This window comes from Podarcis muralis, chromosome 1 (assembly GCF_964188315.1).
Source record: "Podarcis muralis chromosome 1, rPodMur119.hap1.1, whole genome shotgun sequence".
Lineage (NCBI taxonomy): Eukaryota > Metazoa > Chordata > Lepidosauria > Squamata > Lacertidae > Podarcis > Podarcis muralis.
Window position 1 is genome coordinate 116,983,112 of NC_135655.1, and position 25,235 is coordinate 117,008,346.

A 25,235-nucleotide genomic window follows, 5' to 3' on the forward strand; every position below is an offset into this window, starting at 1 on the left:
TGCCTTCAGATGTCTTCTGAAAGTCAGATAGTTGTTTATTTCCTTGACATCTGATGGGAGGGTGTTCCACCGGGCGGGTGCCACTACCAAGAAGGCCCTCTGCCTCGTTCCCTGTAGCTTCACTTCTCGCAATGAGGGAACCACCAGAAGGCCCTGGGAGCTGGACCTCAATGTTCTGGCTGAATGATGGGGGGTGGAGACACTCCTTCTGGTATACTGGGCCGAGGCCATTTAAGGCTTTAAAGTACCGACACTTGCTCACTGGTATGTTCAATGGTATGTTCATTCCATTTGTGCAGGGTAGAGGTTGTACAAATGGAGTAGTGTGTAAATGTGATGCTTATCACGGGCATTATGTTGCTGGCCAACATTTCTCTTCTCCCTATCCCATGTGTACATTAGAATTGTCTGCATAGGGCTTTTGTATTTGGAAACAACAAGAAGAAGAGTTTGGATTTGATGTCCCGCTTTATCACTACCCGAAGGAGTCTCAAAGCAGCTAACATTCTCCTTTCCCTTCCTCCCCCACAACAAACACTCTGCGAGGTGAGTGGGGCTAAGAGACTTCAGAGAAGTGTGACTGGCCCAAGGTCACCCAGCAGCTCCATGTGGAGGAGCGGAGACGCGAACCCAGTTCACCAGATTACGAGTCTACCGCTCTTAACCACTACACCACACTGGCTCTGTACACTTATTGAAGTGTGTAGAAGAGGGAATTTTGGCAGGTACAGTGGCACTGTCTGAAATGGAAAATTTCCACCCCATATATAACAGCTTTATCCTCCTTTGATGTTATCATCTTTCCAGGAAGGCTTAAAACCTGGCATCTCTCCAGAAATTCACCCACAGAGTGGATATAGCTGGAGCAATAACAAAGGCACAGAAAGCTGACGATTGTAATCAAAACTTTAGATAAAATGTGATGCGACGGTTTACATTTAGGTTTTGCATTGCAGGTTTCAAAGGTTTGCTGGAGAGTAAAAATAACCATTTTCAGTGGCAAAAAATAAATAAATGCTTTGTCTTCAGAGATCTTTGCCAATGGAATAGCATGTAATTGGCATCATGAGAGCAAAATAATAAATATTATTTTCCCCAAGGGCTTCTTTGTACATTACTTCTTCAGATATGTAGATGTTTTAACTAGTATAAGTAAAATATTTAAATTTTACAAAGAGATAAATACCGGACTATTTTTTTAGAAAAAGAGGTGCGGGAACTCACCATGAACGCCTCTCTTGTTCTCTTATAATGGCAATGGCGCCCACCTGAGAGGTACCGGAACTGAGTTGTAGTGAGTTCTGGCAGAAAAAAGCCCTGGATAAAAAGCTAAGGTAGACTTAACTAGTTTATGTAAAGTGTATATCCTTGAATACCTAATGTGTGTATCCTACAAGGCCTATTACTGTAGAGCTAGAATTGGTTGTGGTCTTATGTTGAGTGGACACCAAGTAGCAAGTCTGTGTGTGACAAGGCCCTGAACATGGTAGAAGTAATGTTTTATTTTTGAATTCTTCACATGATTTTACCCGCAAGACAGTTTTTTCTTCTTGGGCTTTTGTGATTCTTTCATCGTAGCACTGTTATTACACCTCAGGTGTTATTAACTCTTGACAGGTGTGTTTATGCGAACAAGGGCCAGAACACTTATTATCAATCCAGTTATTAGCTATTCCCTTCGGGGAGCATCTCTGCGCACAACGGGAACTGAAGTATTAATCGCCACCCATGGATGCAGAAAATAACTACAAGTAGGGATGTGATCAACAAGAAACAGGTGGGAAGTGCCGCCAGTATTCATTTACCTATGGATGTGTTAAGGTATGCACCACTGGCAATATAAGAAAACAACCTTAAACATTTAAGCCGTGGTATCTAATCCCCGTTTTCTGAATCCACCACTTTGAATTAACTCTCTGCCCTCCAGTTTTTTTCCTTTTTTAAATTTTATTTTAGTTTGTTGACTCCTGGACTAGATGATCCTCAGGTTCCCTTCCAGCTCTACAATTATATGATTCTATGTCTGAGCACTTTTTGTTGTCGTTGTTACTGTTGCTGCTTTGGAGCTTTCCCCATGAAAACCTGCTCTTTAAAGCTGAATCGGAGCAAATGGCAATCTGCAGAAAACCCAGATTGACCTCAAAAAACAAAGCTCGGGCACAGAGCTTTAAAATGAAGGCCTGTGCTTGGAAAATGGGGAGCAAAAGGTAATTGTGGAGAAGCCCTGAATTGTACCACGTCAAACTGCAGAGAGCAGCAGTTACAAAACTGAACCATTCTCTATATACATAAAAAAAAATGTTTCACCTAAGTTCAGTATATTACCAAAGGTGATGAATTCTAGATAGCAAGAGGTAGAAAATAATGATGATTTAGAAAGGAAGACTGGAAGACAAAGAACTAATTAAAGAGGAAGGATTCGGGGAAACTTGGTTGGAAGAGTACTGCTTAGAATTTTAAGAAATCAAAAGCTATGCAGAAGCATAACCTTGTGTCAAGGTATTTATTATTTCAGCTCTGTATATATACTGTTTAAGCACTAAAGTTTCTAAGTGGTGTGCGACAAGATTTCAAAAAGCATACAGTCACTAAAATCAATTAAAATTATTTGCCGAAAGAGTAAACTTCCTTGCAATGTCTGCTGAAAATAGAAGGGTCTTTGTCAAGCACCTGCAGTTCAACAGGGAGAAGACCTGACTGATCACAGCCTGGAGGGAGTTTGATGGAATTAGGCCCACAGTACTGTATGCATGTGAGGGACACGGGTGGCGCTGTGGGTTAAACCACAGAGCCTAGGACTTGCTGATCAGAAGGTCGGCGGTTCAATTCCCCGCAACGGGGTGAGTTCCCGTTGCTCGGTCCCTGCTCCTGCCAACCTAGCAGTTCGAAAGCACGTCAAAGTGCAAGTAGATAAATAGGTACCGCTCCGGCGGGAAGATAAATGGCATTTCCATGCGCTGCTCTGGTTCGCCAGAAGCGGCTTAGTCATGCTGGCCACATGACCCGGAAGCTGTACGCCGGCTCCCTCGGCCAATAAAGCGAGATGAGTGCCGCAACCCCAGAGTCAGTCACGACTGGACCTAATGGTCAGGGGTCCCTTTACCTTTATAGGTATACCAGTAATGAATAGACTTTAAAACCGCTCTTGACTTTAGCAATATTACTATTTATCCTTGGGTTAAGAACTGAATTCGTTCTGGAGGTCCGTTCTTAACCTGAAACTGTTCTTAACCTGAGCTACCACTTTAGCTAATGGGGCCTCCCACTGCCGCCGTGCCGCCACTGTGCAATTTCTGTTCTCATCCTGAAGCAAAGTTCTTAACCCAAGGTGCTATTTCTGAGTTAGCGGAGTCCGTAACCTGAAGCGTCTGTAACCTGAGGTACCACTGTATTCAGATGTGGGATTCCTCACCTGCCATGTGAAGGTGTAACAGTCCAGGCATTAATTTCATCACCTCATTGAGAATTAAGCCTGTCTTTGCACTGAGACGTGGATGCAATATTACAGGAGAGTACTGTAGGGTGTGTTCACCATTCTTATTTCTTTTGGAAATCACTTAGTGCTTTGGGTGGGGCTGCTTCACAAGTCAGCTTCAGGCAAGACCTGCTTCACTTCCAGCTGGAGGTGGAGCCTTGCGTCAGATTTTCAAAGCTTCGGATGTCTCCCCATTGAATGGCTATGTGATGACTGCTGGTGTCAACGCCAAGTAGGGGCTGCTCTGAGGGAGCGCATCAGGGCTTTGACAGCTACTCCCAGACACGGCCCCAGAGCAGGGACTGCTCTAGAAGCTCAGGCTGTCCATCTCAATAGCTACAAAACTCTGAAGGCAGTCTGAAGCTTCAGACTCGCCTCAATGCTTTGTGACTTAGGTTGGTGGTTTGCTCTGCTTCACTTGAATACTCCAGGTTTCGCCCAAAGTGGATGGACATCCCTACAGCAGAGCCACTGGCTGGGTACCAAGATTAGAGATAGTGATGACTTTTGCAATAATTGCACTGGAGCTGAGCTGGTTGCCAGCTGCTCAAATTTCATGTGAGAATCGGTTGGTATTCTGCAGCACAAATTTCTTCCGTCATAACAAATAAGGAACTGAACAGCAAGTGTTATCGAAGCAGGCCTTTATAACTGTGCAACCCATTTCAAAGTCAGATCTGTTGAGCTACTGAAATGTGTATTCTCTTTAATTGAGGTGATGGCTATCGCCATTAACATTAACATCGCCTCGGCCCAGTATACCTGAAGGAGTGTCTGATGCTGAGGTCCAGCTCCAAGGGCTTTCTGGCGGTTGGTTCCGTCGCTGCGTGAAGCAAAGCTACAGGGAACCAGGCAGAGGGCCTTCTCGGTAGTGGCGCCCAGTAGATGTCAAGGAAATAAACAGCTATCTGACTTTTAGAAGACATCTGAAGGCAGCCCTGTTCAGGGAAGTTTTTAATGTGTGACATTTTAATGTATTTTTAATCTTTGTTGGAAGCTGCCCAGAGTGGCTGGGGAAACCCAGCCAGATGGGCGGGGTAAAATTATTATTATATTATTATTATAGTCATGTTTATGTTTCTAATCCCATCTCCTACCCTGATTTTGTGGAAGAGGTAGTCAGGCTTAATGGAACTACAGTGGTACCTCGCAAGACGAATGCCTCGCAAGACGGAAAACTCGCAAGACGAAAGGGTTTTTTGTTTTTTGAGTTGCTTCGCAAGACGATTTTCCCTATGGGCTTGCTTCACAAGACGGAAACATCTTGCAAGTTTGTTTCCTTTTTCTTAACACCATTAATACAGTTGCAACTTGACTTCAAGGAGCAACTCATAGTACGCGGTGTGGTAACCTTTTTTGAGGTTTTTGAAGACTTTGGTGATTTTTGAAGCTTTTCCAAAACTTTTCCGACACCGTGCTTCGCAAGACGAAAAAAATCGCAAGACGACAAAACTCGCGGAACGAATTAATTTCGTCTTGCGAGGCACCACTGTAATTGGGTAGTTCATTTTTTTTTCTTGTAAAAGTCATACAGAGAAAGAGAGAGAGAGATCACCATGCAACACAAAATGCCATTGCAATGGCTTTCTCTAACAGCTGATAAATAATACTATTTATGTACATTACCAGGTTAGCCAGAAATCCATTTCTAACCAGCAGTAGGTCCCATTTAATGGTGCTCACTCTCAGGTAAGTCGAGTTAGGATTCCACCATGATTGCATTTTTAAAAACCAACTGCTAAGTATCCCACAAAAACTCAGCCACCTCTGCCCTCTTTACCATTTTATTGCTTGTTTTGAGACCATAGTAAGAAAAATATATATTTGTGATTTGAAGGGCACGGGATTGCTCTGTTGGAATGGCACTAAGCCGAGAACAAAGACACCACAATACAAACAAATTGCAACCACTGGGGACATGCAAATGGATGCTTGGTGGTGGTGGACAACTATCAAAAACAGTAGCAGGACTGCATATAGCGAAAACCATCACACATGGAGTTCGCCCAGCCCAGCCTGGAGAATGGAAGCCAATTATGTCATTTTTGCAAAATGCCAGAGTAAGCTGAGCTGATGTGCGTTGTACAAGTTGCGGGTGGAAACAGCCAAGTTCAGGCAAGGACAACGTGAGAAGAAAAAAATGAACAGGTAAATGAACCCCTTCACTAATCAGATGTAATATGAATACAGTGGTACCTCGGGTTAAGTACTTAATTCGTTCTGGAGGTCCGTTCTTAACCTGAAACTGTTAATGGGGCCTCCTGCTGCCGCTGCACTGCAGGAGCACAATTTCTGTTCTTATCCTGAAGCAACGTTCTTAACCCGAGTTAATATTTCTAGGTTAGCGGAGTATGTAACCTGAAGTGTATGTAACCTGAAGCATATGTTACCTGAAGCGTATGTAACCTGAGGTACCACTGTAGTTCTCTTTTGACCCTTGATTCTCTATGAAGTTGACAAGGGGCACTGCCTCCTCTACGTCATTAATACAGGTCCCTATTCTCTGAGCAGACCTGCAGTTTGAGTTCTTAAACCCAGGTACAGTGGTACCTCGGGTTACATACTGTCAGGTTACATACGCTTCAGGTTACAGACTCCGCTAAGCCATAAATATTACCTCTAGTTAAGAACTTTGCTTCAGGATGAGAACAGAAATCGTGCAGCGGCGGCGCAGTGGCAGCAGGAGGCCCCATTAGCTAAAGTGGTACTTCAAGTTAAGAACAGTTTGAGGTTAAGAACAGACCTCCAGAACGAATTAAGTTCTTAACCCGAGGTACCACTGTATAGGGAAGCTTTGACCCTCCAGATCTGGCTGAACTATCATCCCTGACCATTGGTCATGCTTGCTATGACTGATGGGAGTTGTGGTTTAGCATGATCTGGAGAGACAAATGTTCCTGGGGGGGGGGGGCAGGTAAGCCCCGCCCCGTAGAATTGTTCACATACTGCAGCATACACATACCATTTGAATGGCAATGCCCATTAACGGGGGGGGGGGGCTCAAATATTTTATTGGGGAAGCAGAGACCCCTTGACCCCTAGGAGTTGGCTCCTATGAATCTCTCCAATTCTGACACACACATCACCACAAAACCACCCTGCTCCGATCCAAACGTCTACATCAAGTCATGTTGCTGTAAGAAGAAATGGGAGCCCATCAAAAATGCTTTTAAGTATGTATGATCAATATCGTTAGCTGAGACTAGGGCTACCTCAGTTCAATGAAGATTTCCCCTAAATTTGAGAATTGCTGTAAAATAAAGAGTCAGTGTTTTAGCTGTTGGTATTTGTTGAAAAGCACTTTAAATTTAGCTGAAAAGAGCAGTCCTAGAGAGATTGAAAATGTCCCTGTATTGGCCAGCGTGTTTATGACGTTAGCACTCTGCTTCCCAGCAACTGTGAATACATTAATAGATATATCAACAATTAAACAATACTTAATCATTTCATTAAACAGAGTCCTTGAAATTGTCAAACCTTGCTCCTCTCTGTTTAAGTGTCATAATAAAAATCGTATAAAGCGACCTTCCCAACACCCATTTCCACACCAGTCCAGTCAGATTCCTGCTGGGTTGCGAAGGTTTCTTTATTAATTTAAATTTTTTATTAAACTGCTTCCCAGGCGTAATGCCTCCTGAAGCATTACATACAATGAAGTACAATGGGATCAAATAATGAAAACATTAACAAAATATATACACATTACAGTTCCGCAAACCATCAAATAAACTGTCTATGAATCCACAATCAGGGGACACAACAAAGACAAAGGACAGCAGTAAAACGTAAAGAGCATTGGAAACAGAAGTGAAATGGCCGCCTGGGTGAAAATATTTTAACTCCCTCCATTTGAGTACAAACTGAGCATGCACAAAGACACGAGTTTTACCAGCATGTGCACACGTTAAAAAAACAAAAAAAAACACCCTAGCAAGGGGAAATGGCAGAATGATTTAATAATTACCATATTTTTTGCTCTATAAGACTCACTTTTTCCCTCCTAAAAGGTAAGGGAAAATGTGTGTGTGTCTTATGGAGCGAATGCAGCCTGCGCAGCTATCCCAGAAGCCAGAACAGCAAGAGGGATTGCTGCTTTCACTGCGCAGCGATCCCTCTTGTTGTTCTGGCTTCTGAGATTCAGAATATTTTTTTTCTTGTTTTCCTCCTCCAAAAACTAGGTGCATGTTATGGTCTGGTGCGTCTTACAGAGCGAAAAATATGGTATTTATTTTCATTGCGATCCTGTTAATTATTTTGCTACTTTATTATTTCTCCTAGTGTCTAATATAGCATGAATATATGAAGGCTTTGAGGTGGAAGCATGTAGGCAGAAGATAGCACAAAGCAATAAAGGGGGAAAAGAATAACATTTAGCAGGCCCACCCCCCAAGTTGGCGATTTCAACAATATTAAACATTTGCCGAAAGGAATGACAGTGGGACTGGGGGAGAGTGGGGAGACTGGGGAGGGGGAAAGATGTGTAGATATGGTGTTTTATTAATCCATTCCAACCCCCAACCCCCAAAAAACCTGGTGCATAGTGTCCACTTATCAGATTACAGTATTCCTGGATCAGGGAAATCCACATTGGGGCTCCACATTTTTACTTGCTACAGTCTTTTGTGTACATAAAAGAGACCAGTTCTGTCCAGTTCTGCCCACTAGTTTGGATGGCAATAGGTGGAATAGCAACAGATACAGTGGTGCCCCGCAAGACGAATGCCTCGCAAGACGAAAAACTCGCTAGACGAATGGGTTTTCCGTTTTTTGAGTCGTTCCGCAAGACGAATTTCCCTATGGGCTTGCTTTGCAAGACGAAACGTCTTGCGAGTTCTTGCAAGTTTGTTTCCTTTTTCTTAAAGCCGCTAAGCCGCTCAGCCGTTAATAGCCGCTAAGCCGCTAATAGCCGTGCTTCGCAAGACAAAAAAACCGCAAGACGAAGAGACTCGCGGAACGGATTAATTTCGTCTTGCGAGGCACCACTGTATTAATGGTTGAAGAAAATGAACCTGCGGTAGGTCATGTGCCAGTTGCTCACTGGATCTGAGTGGCCCATTTGTGATACTGTCTGGAAGGACTTACAGCATTTGGACAGAACTGGAGTCTCTTGTAGGCTCCAGAAAAGGTTCCAGCAAGTTTTAAAAATAATAATAATGGAATCCACCTTATAGCAGCAGATATTTCATGCAATGTCTGTGCTGATGTCCACCACAAATACCTTCGTTGGTTCCAAAAGCCGCCAGCTCTTTCCAAGCACTTTCTGCACTTCCGCAGATCCCATCAACTGTATTCAAACTTCTGTGTCTACAAATAGCTCAGGGATATCCATGCTCATGACATATCCTCTCCATCATAATTTTATATATATATATAAAAATAACTTGCTCAAAAAGAGCAGGAGCTTATTTCTTTCTTTTTTAATTGTCAAGGATGGACAGAAAGATGAGAGATGGATTTTCTGCCACACATCAGCTTTGAAATGTCAAGCTGGGCTTGCCTTTCTTATCGCAGGCGACAAAATTTCTAACGTAAGGTTACCAGATTTTTTCCCCAATGAATCCGGGGACACTACAAACAAACAAACAAACAAACAAACAAACAAACACTACACATCTGGGACGTTGATGCTACAGTGATGGCGGTGGCAGGGGGCGGACGCTGCCTTGACCTCAACCGCCACGTTTCCCCTTCCTTCGAGGCTTCTATCTCCTTTCTCCATGAGCCTGGGCAGCCCCTGAGTTGTTGGTTCTTTGGTGGTGGTGGTGAGGAAGCAGTGCGTGGTGGGTCAGGCATGGAAGGCGGAGAAGAAGGGCCGAGAGCGGTGGCGGTGGCGAGGCTCGGGCAGTGCAATGCCATCCTTCCCATCTGAGCAGGCCCAATCCCATTCCTACTTGCATGCAAGCAGGAGGGGGTGGAGATCCCTCAGCTGGGAAGGGAGGCTTTCCGTTGCCTGAGAGATCCCTGCCCCCTCCTGCTTGCACGCAAGCTCTGATAGGCAGCATGAAGCCTCCCTTCACAGCTTAGTTGCTAGGGTCAGGGAAGGTGGAGGCCGCCTGGAAACTGCATCTTAGAGCACCACCATCATATGGGGACTTCTGAGCGGCTCCTGTTACCAGCCAGAGCCAACTGCTCCGGGCTGCTGAGGCTGCCGCCGCTGCGTTTCCCGGGGACATTAGACGAAATCCGGGGACATTCCGGGATGGAATTTATTGTCCCCCCCCCCAATTTTTTTTATTAATTTTCACAAAATTAAAAACACACTAACAAATAAACAGACAAACATAAATCACATCCTTATTAAAACTGATCTTCTTAACATTGCTAAGTGACTTCCTCATATCCCCCTAGTTGAATTTCAATGGAGATCATTTTAATGGTTTTCCAAATCAAAGTTCTCCAAATCTTAACTTAATCACTTGACATCAGTCTTTCTTCCCAATTCCGCATTAAACATAATAATACCTCATATTACTTATTTAAATCCTAAGCCTAACTGCTAATTGCAAGCTTTTTCCAATTATTTTAACTTAATGTATTTAACTCCGGGATGGAATTTGTCTGGGACTTATTCGCAAATCCGGGGACTGCCCCCGAGAAATGGGGACGTCTGGTAACCCTATTCTAACATGGAGTCAAGAATGTGAGTTTGACCCTCACTGCCATATAAAGGACTCCCAACTCTGAACAGCAGGTGCGGCCTGGTCTCTTTTGCTGCCTGAGGCGGAAGGGAAAGGGGCTGCCTCATCTGGCTGTTGCCACCTTTGCTTCCGTCACCACCACCACCAAAGCTGGGGTTGTGCGGCTGCCGCATCAGCTTCCAGGTTCCGACTGTGCCCCCACTACCAGTAGTGCCTTCTGAGTACCAGTGGCATCTTGCTGGAACCTGGAAGCCAATGCTGCAACAGTTTTTCTGGTGGTGAGGTGGGAAGGAGGCGCTCATGGTGGTGTTGTGAGGAGAAGCGGCAACAAGATCTCACACAGAGCTCTGAGAGCTCGTGAAAGTTCCTGGAACCCCTACCGCTGCTTCTGCCTCTCATTGCTTTTGCAGCTGCAGCAGTGGCAGCAAGGGGTTGGGCTGTAATGATCAGCGTACAGTGGTACCTCGGGTTAAGTACTTAATTCGTTCCGGAGGTCTGTTCTTAACCTGAAACTGTTCTTAACCTGAAGCACCACTTTAGCTAATGGGGCCTCCCGCTGCCGCCGCGATTTCTGTTCTCATCCTGAAGCAAAGTTCTTAACCCGAGGTACTATTTCTGGGTTAGCGGAGTATGTAACCTGAAGCGTATGTAACCTGAAGCGTATGTAACCCGAGGTACCACTGTACTAATCTTATGTTACGAGCAAAGTATAATTATCACCTCTTGTAAGAAAGAATGGAGTTCTGCACAAGCAATGGAACATACCCTCAAACGTTTCTGCTAATGAACAAAGGGGTGCTCTGTTCAATAATAATAATTACAAATTCATTTGAGGTTCTCAAATGCCTCCGTAGGCGAACGTTTCGGAACTCGAACGCTGAAAATCCGGAAGTAAATGGCTTGGATTTCGAACGTGCCTCAGAAGTCAAAAAGGAAACACGGCTTCTGTTTTGAGTTTTCCATATTGAGGCTTCAGTTTTGAGGCTTTCACTTTCAGTTTTCGGTTTTTGAACATTTCGGAACTTGAACGGACTTCCGAAACGGATTACATTCGAGAACTGAGGTACCACTGTATTATTATTATTATTATTATTATTATTATTATTATTATTATTAGCTGCAACTATACCTTTGAAGCACATTCGAAGCACAGTTTGTTCACTGTAACTGTGAGGAGGAAACTACAGTCCCCAGAATTCTTTGAGGGTAGGAATGTGCTTTGAATGTGCTTTAAAGAATATGCGCAGCCTGCATACAGTTATGTGGCAGATATTCAAATCTGAGACCTGAGGGAAATCCCCATTGTTTATAGCCCTGTCTAGTGTTTGGCTTGCATGTACTGGAACCCAGATAACAAATGTTACCAGACCAGAATTCCTTCATTTCACCTCTGTTATCTGCAAAGCCTTATTTCATGTTCTGACTCGCCAACTTCACGTCCCGTTTTCACCTATATTTTGCAGACCAACCCATCAAAACACAGTCCTCTTCCTTTTCCTTAACTTTCACAGCATTTTAGAACCTCCCCTATCCTGTAGAGTCTAGGTTTGTACCAAAAAAACCACATTCAGTCATGCACTGCCCCCTGGTTTGAATAGGATACCAAGGGTAAGAAACACAAAATTTGTGCAGGTGTTGTAGTATCCCACATTCTGATAAAAGTAGAATGAGGGGGGAAATAAATAAGAAGAAAGCTTCGAAGTGGAAGCACCCATAGTCAGGAAATGAATAGCTGAGTCTTCTTCCCTACCAATCCTGTAAAATTTCCCATGACCTGCCATAAGATGGACACATAGGAGTAAGATATTTGCTGTCAGCTCACTGTGCTTTGCTTCAGTAAATTAGCTGGACTGACATAAGGAATGATGTGGTCTTCATTCTTGTTTTAAAACATTCTCTCTCTCTCTCTCTCTCTCTCTCTCTCTCTCTCTCTCTCTCTCTAATTTTATTTTAAAATGTGTGTTGTGATTGCATAAACATATGCAAAATGGAGAACAACATGAAAGTACAAATAATTTAGGCGAGATAAAAAGAAAGGAGTCAGGTTACAACTTGAAAATTAATCAGATAGTAACTTAACCACCATTTACATATCTACCCTGAAGCTATTGAGCCTTATTTTTTATTTATTTAAAACAAAAATGCAAAAACCCCACAAATGTGCCACCATTTGGAAATTTCACCTTTGAAATCCCAGTAATGTCCAGGAAAATGCAGACGTACAGCAGTCCTACTATTTCAGATATTTGTCAGGAGTCAATCTTTCATTGTCCCTTATATTTGTAAAAGAAATTAATGTATGCTATGTGGCATCAAAGGAGTCCTTTACTTTTTGCCCATGGATTAACTGAATCTGACTGGTTACTTTTTCAGATGTTGCTTTTATCCTGTATTCAAACTATTCCATTGTTTCATTTCATTACAAGGAAACAGATACCTCATGTTTCTTTACAGCTAGAAGAAAACATTATTCATGAGTGTGATTTTTGGAAGGAAAGTAAGAGTGAAATCACAGAATGAACCACATTCGGTTCAAAGCTAGCATGGTGATGTAAGGCGCATATTAAATCAAAAATAGATGTGCCCTGCCTGAATTTGAGGATGTTTTTAGATGTCACATTGGAAGAGAGAAATCAGCTTGGGCTGCAGCCATTTGTAGAATTTCAATGTGCCAATTTCCAAAGCTGACCAGAATTTTTATTCATATAAAGTTTCTATTACACAAATAATGAAAAGCAGATTTTTATTTCCCCTCTGGAAAAATGTACTGTTTGTGGCCATGGATCTTATGTTTTGAATTAGAATTCCTCTAGTTTACTGTCGTCTAGTCTCTGCGCATCCCAGAAAATATAAAACCAAGATAAAAGACCAGATTTTTGTGTGTGCATGCGCAAATGCGCATGCGCGTAGACACACACACACAAACAGAACTCTTTTATATGCTTCCCATTTTCAACAGCAAGCTGAATTAGGATTTAATTGTTTGCTGGAATACTTGGAAGGCTTTTTGCAGTGCAATACGTTATAGACAATAAAACATTTGACATTCCAAGGCACAGCTCTCTAGGAGTTATAAGAAGATATGTGATGAAATATTCATGGAATGGGTTGCCTGGATAAAAAAACGTTGCCAAGCCAAATTGATAAAACAACAAGAGCAGAGTGGACACTCAACTACCTCTGTGTTGATGTTCCTTTCTTATGAAAATGTATCATTGGGATGAAAGGGTGAGCCTGATATAAGCATACTATATGCCAAGATACATAAAACACTCTGAGAAATCCTGTTATGCAATCGGAAATGACACGAGTGAGCCTTTCCAAGCTTCCATCATGTATTCTCATTTACACCCTCAAACAAGGGAAGGTTTTCATCTCCTTTATTTTGATTTTGGCCAGTTTTCACGAGCCGCATCGTTTCTATCACTTTTGCATATTCCCCTAGAAAATGAACACTTGTATTTAACACCGGTCTTGAAAGACCTACACTGGCTCCCAGTACGTTTCCGAACACAATTCAAAGTGTTGGTGCTGACCTTTAAAGCCCTAAACGGCCTCGGTCCAGTATACCTGAAGGAGCATCTCCACCTCCATCGTTCTACCCGGACCCTGAGGTCCAGCACCGAGGGCCTTCTGGCGGTTCCCTCACTGTGAGAAGTCAAGTTACAGGGAACCAGGCAGAGGGCCTTCTTGGTAGTGGCACCCGCCCTGTGGAACACCCTGCCACCAGATGTCAAAGGGAACAACTACTATCTGACTTTTAGAAGACATCTTCCCTAAACAGGCAGCCCTGTTTAGGGAAGCTTTTAATGTTTGATGCATTACCGTATTTTAATATTTTGTTGGAAGCCGCCCAGAGTGGCTGGGGAAACCCAGCCAGATGGGCGGGGTATAAATAATTTATTATTATTATTATTATTATTATTATTATTATTATTATTATTATTATCATCATCATCATCATTTCTGAAATGTAGATCTCTTTTTTTTTTGTTTGTTTAATATTATATACACCTGCTGGTGTTTGCTGCAATAAGAGTGTGCAAGTTGGGTGTGTGTGTGGAAAAAATGGAAGGCACAACTGGGACACAGGGAGCTACTATTTGGACAACTGGAAAACTCCGACTGGTTTGGTGCCTACGTCGTATCTCTGAGCACAATTTGACAGCTAGCACAGAGTCATAGCTCAACCCTATCCATGTTTATTCTACCGTAAGCCTTGCTGAGTTCAATAGGACTTAGGCCCAGGATTGCTTCATTTTGTTCAGGGGTCACCAACGTGGCAACTGTGCGCCAACCAGTACCTTCTGTGAAAGGCCTTGTCCATCAACAACTCTTTGTTCTTCCTGCTCATTTCCTGTTTACACTGGCTCATCATTTCCTGGGACTGCTGGAGAATTGTGAGTGAGGCGGGTGCTTTGTGGAAGAGGGACTCCTGACCGCATTTGAGACTGCTTTCTTATGTCTCTCGCCTCTCTATAAAGCTGGCATACCCTCCAACATTTCTCCGATGAAAATAGGGACACTTTCTTCCATAATGATAATTTTACTATTTATGCCCCACACATTTTACTGGGTTGCCCCAGCCACTATGGGCAGCTTCCAACATATATAAAAACATAATAAAACGTTTTTTAAAACATCCATATACAGGAGAAGTTTGAAGCGTTAGAATCGAGATGTGGAAAATATGGAAACAATGCTAAGAGGCAGGACTGAGATTTGGAGATATGCTTCAAGGTCCAGACTATGAGAAGCCCCCCAAAATTAATATTTATAATTTGGATGATAATGTGATCTTTTTTATTTTAGTTTATATTTTTATTGCATTATGATTTGATATGCTACTTGGATGTTTTTTATTGGAAAATTAACAATAACGATTTAACAAAAAACCCCGTCCATATACAGGATTTCCTTCAGACTGTTAAGTTGTGGGTGAACATATCAGACGACACAGCGATTCTTCAAACAGCTCTTGTTTATTCACAGGCCAGAACAGATCTGAACTGAAGGGTTCAGCCAGCCTGCCTATATAGAGCTCCAGAACAACGTAACTGTAACAACTTTCTGTAACTATCCAATCACTGAACGTCAGTTTCGATCCCTGTGAAAACAGGGACATCCTAAGGCAAAGCGGGACATTCCAAGATCAAATCAGAAACCGGGACAGCTTCTCTAATAGAGACACTTTGAGAGTCTGAGCTGGTACCTGGACAGGGCATCAGCCAACGGGTTTTCCTCCTGCAGCCCTCAGCTAAAAGTGAGCAGTCCGAAGATAAGGTGGAGAGGACATTAACAGAGTTTCAGTCCAGACAGGATGCATATGGAAATGGAGGAGAGGAAGAGCCCAATGGCTCTAGTCTGACAGCATGCCCCACTTCTGGAACACCCTTCTGGATAGCTAGCTACATGTTGCTTGGGAATTCACTGTTCAATTGAAATTTACTTGTGGTTCTCCCCCAGCTTTTGGTAGCTATGCTTTTGAGCCTTGAGTCTGTTTTGATTCACAGTACTGATGTGGTGGTTTCGTTAATGATGCAGTACTGCTGATGATACTGTACTGTTATCTTAATTGTATTCCGTGAGTGGCAATGACATGATTTATTTTGATGTAAATGGTTCTGAGGTCACTTTTAAGTCCTGGCAAAAAGTGGCATATAAACGCATTGAATAAAATGCTGTAATAAATTGGACATGACTCACATTTCATGGGGTGCCAGGGTTGGACTCTTACCCTGCTCTCCGTTCTGAACAGAAGAGAGAAACATCCCTTCACCATTTTGTGGCTCTGTCTCACTTTATGCTCTTTCAGGCATGGCAGCCATTTTGTATGCTGCCATGCTGCTGCCATTTTGTGACTGGTGCCCAAAATTCCAAATACGCTCCAGCGGCCCCAAGAAATTGGCACCCCCCTTTTTTTGGTGTATACAAAGCTTATGCTCCTAACTCACGTGAATGTACTTGATAATTTTTGGTCCTACATATCCTCCATCATGGAACTCAAGGCAGCAAACGTGGAGTTTTTAGGCAGCCTCCTCCTATTCAAGCATGGACCAGACTTGGCTCTTTTGACTCAGCTTCACCAAGGTTGCCATGTCAGGTGGGGAGCTGCTTGTAGATTACTCTTTCCTGCCTGCTGTTCCATCTTAGTCAAACCACCCACAACCATGGCAGATTAAAACGAAACAAGCGACTGAGAACATTACCGACATGGGTAATTTAATATCGTTCTTACCACTAATAGCTTATACAGTCACTATACACATTCCATGGATGAAGCTAACTGCTTATTCAGTTTGACAGATGGCAAGAATATGTCTGGGGCATGTAAAAGCAGCAACAAGCTTTTCCGCGGCAATGGTAGATCCCTAACCGTGCTTAAACTCCTGTCGGAAAATGGCTTAAAAAGGCTCTGTAATGAGTATCACTCATGGTTTCCTTAAATTCTTGTGAGTTTAATGTGTCTTTCCCTCCTCCTTTTTCATTGTTCACTTATCCTTGGCATGGCCCTGTGTGTTTGTTGAGCCCATACCCTCCAACATTTCTCCAATGAAAATAGGGACATCCTATTAAAGAAGAAGAAGAAGAAGGAGGAGGAGGAGGAGGAGGAGGAGGAGGAGGAGGAGGAGGAGAAGAAGAAGAAGAATTTTATTTAAACCCTGTCCATCTGACTGAGTTGCCCCAGCCACTCTGGGCAGCTTTCAACACACACACCACCATACTAAGCATTTTAAAATTTCCCTATACACGGCTGCCTTCAAATGTCTTCTAAAGGTTGTATAGTTACTTATCTCCTTGGCTTGGGGGGAGGGTCACATAACTCCATAGCCTCCGGCATTTCTCTTATGAAAATAGGGGGGAAACAGGACATTCTGGGATCAAATCAGAAACTGGGACAGCTTCTATAAATCCAGGACTGTCCCTGGAAACTAGGGACACTGTGAGCCTTCTGGAACTGAGAAGTTCATTAGCTGCTTTAAGGGCTGGAGACGGGGGACTAGCTGCTGCCTTAGCAGTCAGAATACAACCAACATTTGTTTAGACTATAGCATTTAAAGAGCATCGAAAGCACACGACATCCACCCAAAGAATCCTTGAAACTGTAGTTTGTTAAAGGAGGTAGGAATGGTAGCTTCCATGATTCTTTAGAAGGCATGTTATTTTAAATGTGCTTTAAATGTACGGTGTGTACACAGCCTTTGTTCCTGCTGAGAAGCATTTCACGTTCAAAGAAGCCTGGTGATTTATGTTGAAGTTTGGTAGAGACATAAGCTGTGGCAGAGAAACCATTCAAGAAAGCTTATGGAAATCTTGATTGATTAACTTCTGTAGAATAATAACAGAAACCATCAGTGTTGCAATTATATCACTAACAGTGCAATAATAATTAGAATACTTATGTATTTCTAAAGACTTAGAACAGATCCATCAAAACCAACAGATTTAACTCAAATAGCCCTACTCTAAGTAGATGTTTGGATATATCACCCAAGTATTATATATATATGTCTTGTCTCCAGAATTCTCTGCTCCAAAGGAAGACAAATCATGCAATCCTACCTGAAATTTCTGATCAGGGGTAGAAGTGGGGAGACCATTATGATTATGCTAGCAATGGGATTAAGTTTTATTGGAGAGAAACTGTGAACTGGTGAGACTGAGTCAAAAGGGAGGTTACAGCAGCAACTACCCATGCAAAAGAAGCTTTCATTTGAACAGCAAATCAAGGCCTCGTAGCACCACAACCAACAGTAGTGGCAGTAAAACCAATAGCAAAGAATAACATAAGAGAGTAAGAACATACGAACAGCTAGATGCCGATAAGGCGGCTGAGCGACTGTTTTTGGTGCCCCTCTGATTGATGGAGACGCATTCCCATGCCAATTCTGAGGTCTTGTCTCTTGTTTTGCTCTTTTAGGTGTGGCAGCCATTTTGTACTCCTGCAGCCATTTTGTGCCGAGTGCAAGTGGAGGACCTGAAAGATGGTGGCAGAACAGCCATCATGGTCAGTAGGCTTCACATCAACTGACACTATGCTTGAAGTCTTAACATGAGAATCAAGAGCCCTTACTTCTATAAGGATCCAAGGCTGGCCAAATGGGAGCGTAACAATATCAAGAAAAACCGTAACTGTGGTTTGTAGCCAATGTAGCGCTAGGTTAAAGTCACTTGGCACTACTGTATACTTGTTGCACCGGTGGAACATTGTTGTGTAAGGGGAAACCCAAGTACATTACTCAAGATTATTGTGCAACAGATTGGCACAACAAGAACCAACTGTTGCACCAGTTTCTGCTAGTGCAACTGTTACGCTGGATTACTTTGCTGCAGAACCTTTAAACTCTGCCGTCCACATTAGCATAGAAAGGTTGATGCCCACAATGAAATGATGGAAGCGGGCCAGGGAAAGCTACAGACTTGGCTTTCACATTGCACAAGAAGAATTATGATAGGAACAAAGAATTCGAAGGAGAGCTAAGAAGGCAGGAAAGGCTTGGTTCAGTTCCTGCTGTCTCCAGCAGGATTGGGAGCAAACATCCAGTCAGTTTCATTTCCCTCCATAGGTGGGGAGTGGGGAAGAGGGAACTTAGGAGACTGACCCCAAACAACAAATTTTATCAATTTTATGAGGTGGAAGAGGTGAAAGATACTTCTTGGTTGACTATTGGGAAATGGCTGCTTGAGTTACCATGCTTTATATAGTGGTACCTCAGGTTAAGAACTTAATTCGTTCCAGAGGTCTGTTCTTAACCTGAAACTGTTCTTAACCTGAAGCACCACTTTAGCTAATGGGGCCTCCTGCTGCTGCCACACCGCTGGAGCACGATTTCTGTTCTCATCCTGAAGCAAAGTTCTTAACCTGAAGCACTATTTCTGGGTTAGCAGAGTCTGTAACCTGAAGCATATGTAACCTGAAGCGTATGTAACCCGAGGCACCATGTATACATTAAAAAAATTCTATTCCACTTTTTCATATAAAAGTTCAAGGCAGCTCTTTTCTACTGAATTGCTTCATGACGATGTTTCCTAGTGAGCCGAATTCTCTCTAGAACTGGGATGGGTGAATCTCAAGATGTTGTTGGACTACAACTCCCATCAGCCCCAGCCAGCATGACCAATGGTCAAGGGATAATGTGTGTTGTAGTCCAACAAGAACTGGAGGGCCAGAGATACCCCATCCCTAGCACAGAATATACTTTTTCAGCTTAGAAGCCAAGACCCACCTGTCTGGGTGGTGGCTGCAGCATTTTGGAAATATCATGTGGTTAGCCAGAAAGAAACAGAGCTGAATTCTGCAGCTCACCTATAGTCAGCATAGCTCTGGAATTACAGAGCTCAGGCTGATACTTTCTTTAAAATGCAGACAGTTAAAGCCAGGCTTCCTCAACCTCGGCCCTCCAGATGTTTTGAGACTACAATTCCCATCATCCTTGACCACTGGTCCTGCTAGCTACGGATCATGGGAGTTGTAGGCCAAAAACATCTGGAGGGCTGAGGTTGAGGATGCCTGGGTAAAGCATTTTTCACACGCATAGCTGGCAGGTTTGTAAGTTTGGGAAAGGACTGGGTCCAAAATAGAAATCCTAGTTCCACCTGTTGTAATAGCTCCAATAAAAAGGCAATTGCTGTAGGTGAACCAGGGTCAATTCCTTCCTGCCCAGAATGGAGCAAGAATGGTGAGTGTGAGACATACCTTCTCTGCCTTTGAGATTTGTCTAAATTCAGCTGGTTGAGGATTGGGGGGGGGGGGGAGGGGAGAAAATACACCTTGTCTGTATCTCTCTGACTGGCTGCTGTGATGGTTTTGTGAAATTATGGTGGGGTGGGGCTTTTGCCTACATGTACCTGTCTCAGTAAATCATGGGTTCTGTAGCTTACCCTCCACAGAGCTACAATTCCCAGCAGCATTAACAAGCTAGAGTTTCCAGGATTCTTTAGGTGGGGACATGTGCTTGAAATATATGGTGCCTTAGTGCAGAGGTAACCTTTATAATGGGCAAGAAGACAGGAAAATAGTCCCTTGCTGCCTTACCCAGTTGAGGCAGTTGTGGTCAGTAGGGCATAGGTGTGGCTAGGCCTCTCCAGGTTCAGACCTGCAGCAGGAGGATGGAGGAAGGGAAGGCTGGCTGTGAGTAGGTTAGGCCCAAGGCTGCTTGGTGGAAAGAGTAGGATCGGTAGGTTAAAGAGACTGGTAGGCAGATAATTGCCTTCCCCCAACTCTGCATCCCGCAAGTAAATTTCTGCAGACTTTTAATGACTACTGTGAAGTTTGTGCATCACTGTAAGCGGCTGCACCACACATATATGGTTGTGAGGTTCCGCACAGCATTAATGCACATAGGTTGCACTGACTGCCAGAAATGTATTTTATCAGCACAGGTTTGCCTGCTAGATGGCACCATCACTTATTTGGTGATGTTGGTCCTTAAGTGGCAACTATGACCATTCTCATACAAAGAAATGTGACTGGCTTGTTCAAAAAGCTTTTAACCCTTCCTAGATCCAGGACCCCAGGAATTAGAAGGGACCCACCCAGGCATCATGCAGGCTAAGTTCCCGTTCCTCCCCCCATCCCCAACAGTATAGCAGTATATTTCTGTGTGTGCATACTGGAGGTTCAGTAGGAAGAAATGAAGGTGTCCGATCTGGCTGGAGGTGTGCATATCTGATGGGATCAGTACTGGTAGGTAGATTGGGGAGGATCATCAAGCACAGGCATGTTAAGAGTGCAAGTATATAATCAAAATATTTCCCCACAGATTTCTTGCTCTAGAAGTCATTTTAACTTCTATAAAGTAGCTTGCAGTACCTTTTATCAACAGCTGGGGTACCAACTGTTTACCTTCCTGGAGAGTGATAGCAATCTGTACTCTAGATTCTAGAAACATCCTTGCTGGATTATTGCCCTTGAAGACTGCCCAGAAACTGTCGCTGGTTGAAAATGTGACAGCAGCAGGACTGTTCACTGGCATTTAATGCTGCAAACATACTATGCCAGGAGGTTCACCGGTTATCAGTCTGCATCCAGGCCTGATTATAGTTACTGACTTTGCCTTTTAAATCCTTAAATGGCTTGAGATCAGGGTACCCAAAGGACTACCTTCTCCAATGAGTCTACCTTGTTATGCTATAGGGTACCAATTGGAGAATGGGTACCACCACTGAAAATAACCCAACAGTGGAACTCCCTCCCTGCAGCCTTTGTTATTTAATGAGTGTCTGGCAAAGTTTGTTCTGCACTTGAGTTTTTAATGGCCTTTCATTGCTTTTATGATTCTGGTAGTCCCCCTTAAATTAGATCTGTGTTTTCTTTGCTGCTTTTTTTCATTGTCTTAATTTCAGAGGTGTTTATTTGTTTGTAAAGAAGAAAATACCTAGCAGTCTGGACGCTTTGACAATAGGATATAAATATTGAAAACAGAACAACAGATCCTTCCATTTTGGTACAAGTTTAGTAGTGAGTCGAGTTGCTTTACTGGATGAGATTTTGCATCCTGTTTCTGTGGCAAGCAGGGCATGAAAGCGACAGCCTCCCCTCGCCACCCACAACATTTAGTATATGGTGCCTTTGGATCATAGTTCCACCTTTTCTCTTGTGAAAGTGTGGGACCCTCTTCAGGTCATTCCTGCACATGTTTATTCTGAAGCAGGCCCCAGGCTCCGTTCGGCACAGCTTGCTTCCTAGCCTCTGGAAAAAAACCACCCTGACGTAGAGCGTCTGTGAAGCGCATCTGGTGGCTGCGGATTACAAGACTGCTCAGTTGGTAGAGCAAGACACTCTTGACCTCAAGATCTTGGGTTTGAGGCCTACGATGGGCAAAAAGATTCCTGCATGGCAGGGGGTTGGACTAGATGACCCTCAAGGTCCCTTCCAACCAGAGGAGTACCTAGGCTCCTTTGCATTCTTGGAAAGGAGCTGTATCAGCACTCCCTCTGTCCCTTGCGCCAAAATACTGACCACCCGGAGCAGTCCGGGAAGTGGTGCCAACTTGAATAAAATATTGGTGTGTGTGTGTGCAGGTAATTGATCACGCACACCATTTGAACGGCAATGCCCATCAACTGTGAGGGGCAGCCCCCTCAAATTTTTTGGGGGGGCTGAATGGACCCCAGTCCCTAGGAGTTGACTCCTATGTGCCTGGGTACTGGTGGGCTTCTAGCCACTCCGAACAGGAGGTGGTTTTAGGGCAGTGCGGTTGCACCGGGCGTTGCGCCGCATGGGGTGCGCTGACGACGCTATAGGATGGAGCATGAGTCTGGGGTGCCAAATTTTAGGGTGCCGCAGAAATTTTGAGTGCCCAAAGCCGGTCACTGCTCCAAGCCAGAGCAGAGGGGTGCAATTTCTGTGGATCCCCCTGGACCAGCACCCTTGCTTTGGGGCCAACCCCTAGGCATGCTCCAGGGGTGTCCACTTGAATAAAATATTGGGGGGGGGGGTATGGTGGGAAGTAAGCCCCACCTCACATAATCGAACACATGACACTATCTGAATGGAAATTCCCCTCGAATATTTTATTGGGTGAGGGGAGCGTCGAAGCCCCCTTAGCGCTTGACTCCTATGATAAGTTGACGACGACCCTGGACACTTATAATGGGGTGATGGGACCGGCGTGAGGCGCCCAGGCGGAAGATGGTTCCGCCGAGGGCGCCCATGGCCGTGTGCGCGCTGCCGTATTATGTGCGGCATGAGCGGCCGAGAGGTGTAAACCGCCACCAGGGAGGAGGAGGGCCTTGTTGCCCTCTCTCTCTCTCTCTCTCTCTGCCGAGTGTGTGTTTGGGAGAGCGGGTGATGTGAGTAGCCGCTCTCTGAGGAAGGCCAAAGAGGGCGCGTCGCTGGCGGCGCTACGGCCTGCTGCTGTGAGGAAGGAGAGGCGGCGGCAGGAGGAGGAGGAGGAGGAGCAGGTGCCCATGCCGGCTTGCGAAAGTGCCTCCTTCCCTCTCGCAGGCGGGCTGCGGGTGCCGACGCTGCCGCGGGGCGGCGACAAGGCCCCCCCCCCCCCATTTGCCCGCCAACAGCGGCAGCGGCGTTGTGTGTGCCTGACCCCTCCCGGCAGGGGAGCAGCTTAGGCTGGCGGAGAGGCTTCCCCTTCCTCGCCCCCGCCTCACAGTGGCTCCTGCCGCCGCCGCCGCTCTGAGGCGACGCAGTGCAGAGGTGCGGGCAGGTTGCTCCGGCCCGAGCCGCGGCTTCTCCTCCTCCTCCTCCCGCTTGGAGGGCGCGGGAGCCCCTTTCCTCCTCCCCGCGACGCCCCACGGAGACTCCCCCCACCTCCGCCGCGTCCCCGCGCGTGGGGCCGCCGCTGCCCTTCCCTTCCCGCGGCGCCCCACCCCCGGCCATGACCACGGCGGAGGAGACGACGGCGTCGCAGCAGCAGCAGCGGCGGCTCCTGGTCTTCTCCGCGTCGCCCCCCTCTCCGCCGCCGCCTCCTTCTTCTCCTTCTCCTCCGCCGCGCCGCCTCTTCCTCTCCCCCAAGTGCTGCTGCCCCCGGCGGCTGCCGCCGGGCTCCAGGAAAGTAGCTTGATGAGTGTCCAAAGTAGCAGTGGAAGTTTGGAGGGGCCGCCATCTTGGTCCCGGCTCTCCTCCACGTCCCCACCGAGCCTGCAGGGCTGCTCCGCGGCGGCGGCGGCGGCAGCGGCGGCAGCAGCAGCGGCGACGGCAGCGGCCGTGGCGGCCTCAGCGGCGGCGGCGGCCTCCCTGCTCCGCAGCGGCGCGCCGCTCAAGGAAGGTAAACAGCGAGGGACCGGGCAGGGGGAAGGTGCTTCTCGGGGCCTCTCCTCGGCCGCCGGGGGGTGGAGAGGGGAGGAAGGAGGAAGATGACGGGCTCGGCGGCGGCGGCGGCGGTGGGGGAAACGGGCCCTTGGGGAGGGAGGGGCACGGCCGTGTCAGTAGCGGCGGCGGTGGCAGCAGCAGCCGCAGCCTGAGGCCAGTCCCAGGCTTTGCGGGGCCGAGTGCGCGGCGAGGGCAAAGGGAGCAGAGACGAGGCGAGACATGTCTTCCTTCTCTTCTGCATCCGACGGAGGAAGAAGGTCTGGGCGCCCCTTATCTCTTTCTCTCGACACCCCCCTCCCCAAATTACTCCCGAAGTCGGGGGGGGAGCCCTGAAACCTTTCCCCCCCCAGCCTTCTCGCACAAACTCAAGCCTCCCAACCCTTAATCTGTTTTATTTATTCGAGGCACCCCCCTCTTACCCCCCCAAAATGTCGCCTTGAATTCCTCCCACCCCCGCCGCCGTTTACAGTAGCTGCTGCTGGGAGGGGAGGGAGGTGGATGTTCATAATGTTTTCCTACTTCCACGGCGAATCGATCTCTTCAACATCGATCTCTTTTCTCCTCTTTGTTTTTAAATGGCTTATTTTTTTTATTTTTAGAGATGAAAATATTTCGTAGGTTTCCTTTCCTCGGGGAGATGGTGAATTCTTTCCTTCCTATTGTAAAGTGGGGTTTTATGACTGGGAAGGAAGAGAAGCGGGTGCGCCTTTTATATATCTATCTGTAGATCTATATATAAAAATATAGATATGCAATTTCCTGGCTTTTCCTGGTTGGTTATGATGATGAACGTGGCTGTTTTGCTTAAAATGAAGAAGGAGGAAAAAAGGGTCGAGTCGCTTTTGGCATCATGGAGGTAGGATGGTGGAAAAGAGACAAAGATCGAGGCACTTATTTGATACAAGAAAGACACTTTCTTCAGCCATTGGCTTCCGACAAAAGTGACGGAGACACGTTAAAAGCCAGTACAGAATGACTGCAACTTTCTCCTTTTCCTCCATCGCATCTTGGATGGTTCCCCCCCTCTTCCCTCCCCCTTTCTCCCACCCCTCTTGTATTAGAACGACAGTGAGAGAGAGCAGGGTGTTGTGGGTGTTTTGCAGAGAATATCTGTATGAAGGTTATGTGCAAACAAGTCTTTTTTATTGTTTGTCCTTTCCTACCCCCCCCTTGTTCCTTGCATTAAACTATGTAGCCACAAGATGTAGCAATTATACAGTTTATGAAATGATTAAAGCTCTCTTATTTTACTCGAAATTATGGTTAGCAAGGGAGAGAGGGGAACTTTCATACAACATATGGTATTCTGGAAGAATGAATATTGCATATTCATGATTTTTGAAATGCGATT

The 25,235-nt window shown here is 45.3% G+C and overlaps 1 protein-coding gene across 3 annotated transcripts in view; it reads left to right on the forward strand.

Moving 5' to 3' along the window:
- The first annotated feature begins 23,263 nt into the window (after window positions 1-23,263).
- The window catches only part of TLK1 (tousled like kinase 1), a 66,344-nt gene continuing 64,372 nt past the window's right edge, over window positions 23,264-25,235 (forward strand). For 2 of the 3 annotated variants that reach the window (XM_028749932.2, XM_028749941.2), the window contains exon 1: window positions 23,264-23,840. In XM_028749932.2, the coding sequence (XP_028605765.2) occupies window positions 23,636-23,840 (205 nt within the window). In that variant the 5' untranslated portion in view covers window positions 23,264-23,635. Of the gene's footprint in view, window positions 23,841-23,994; window positions 24,142-25,235 lie in introns of those variants that run through there. The other variant, XM_028749950.2, reaches the window with a different exon arrangement.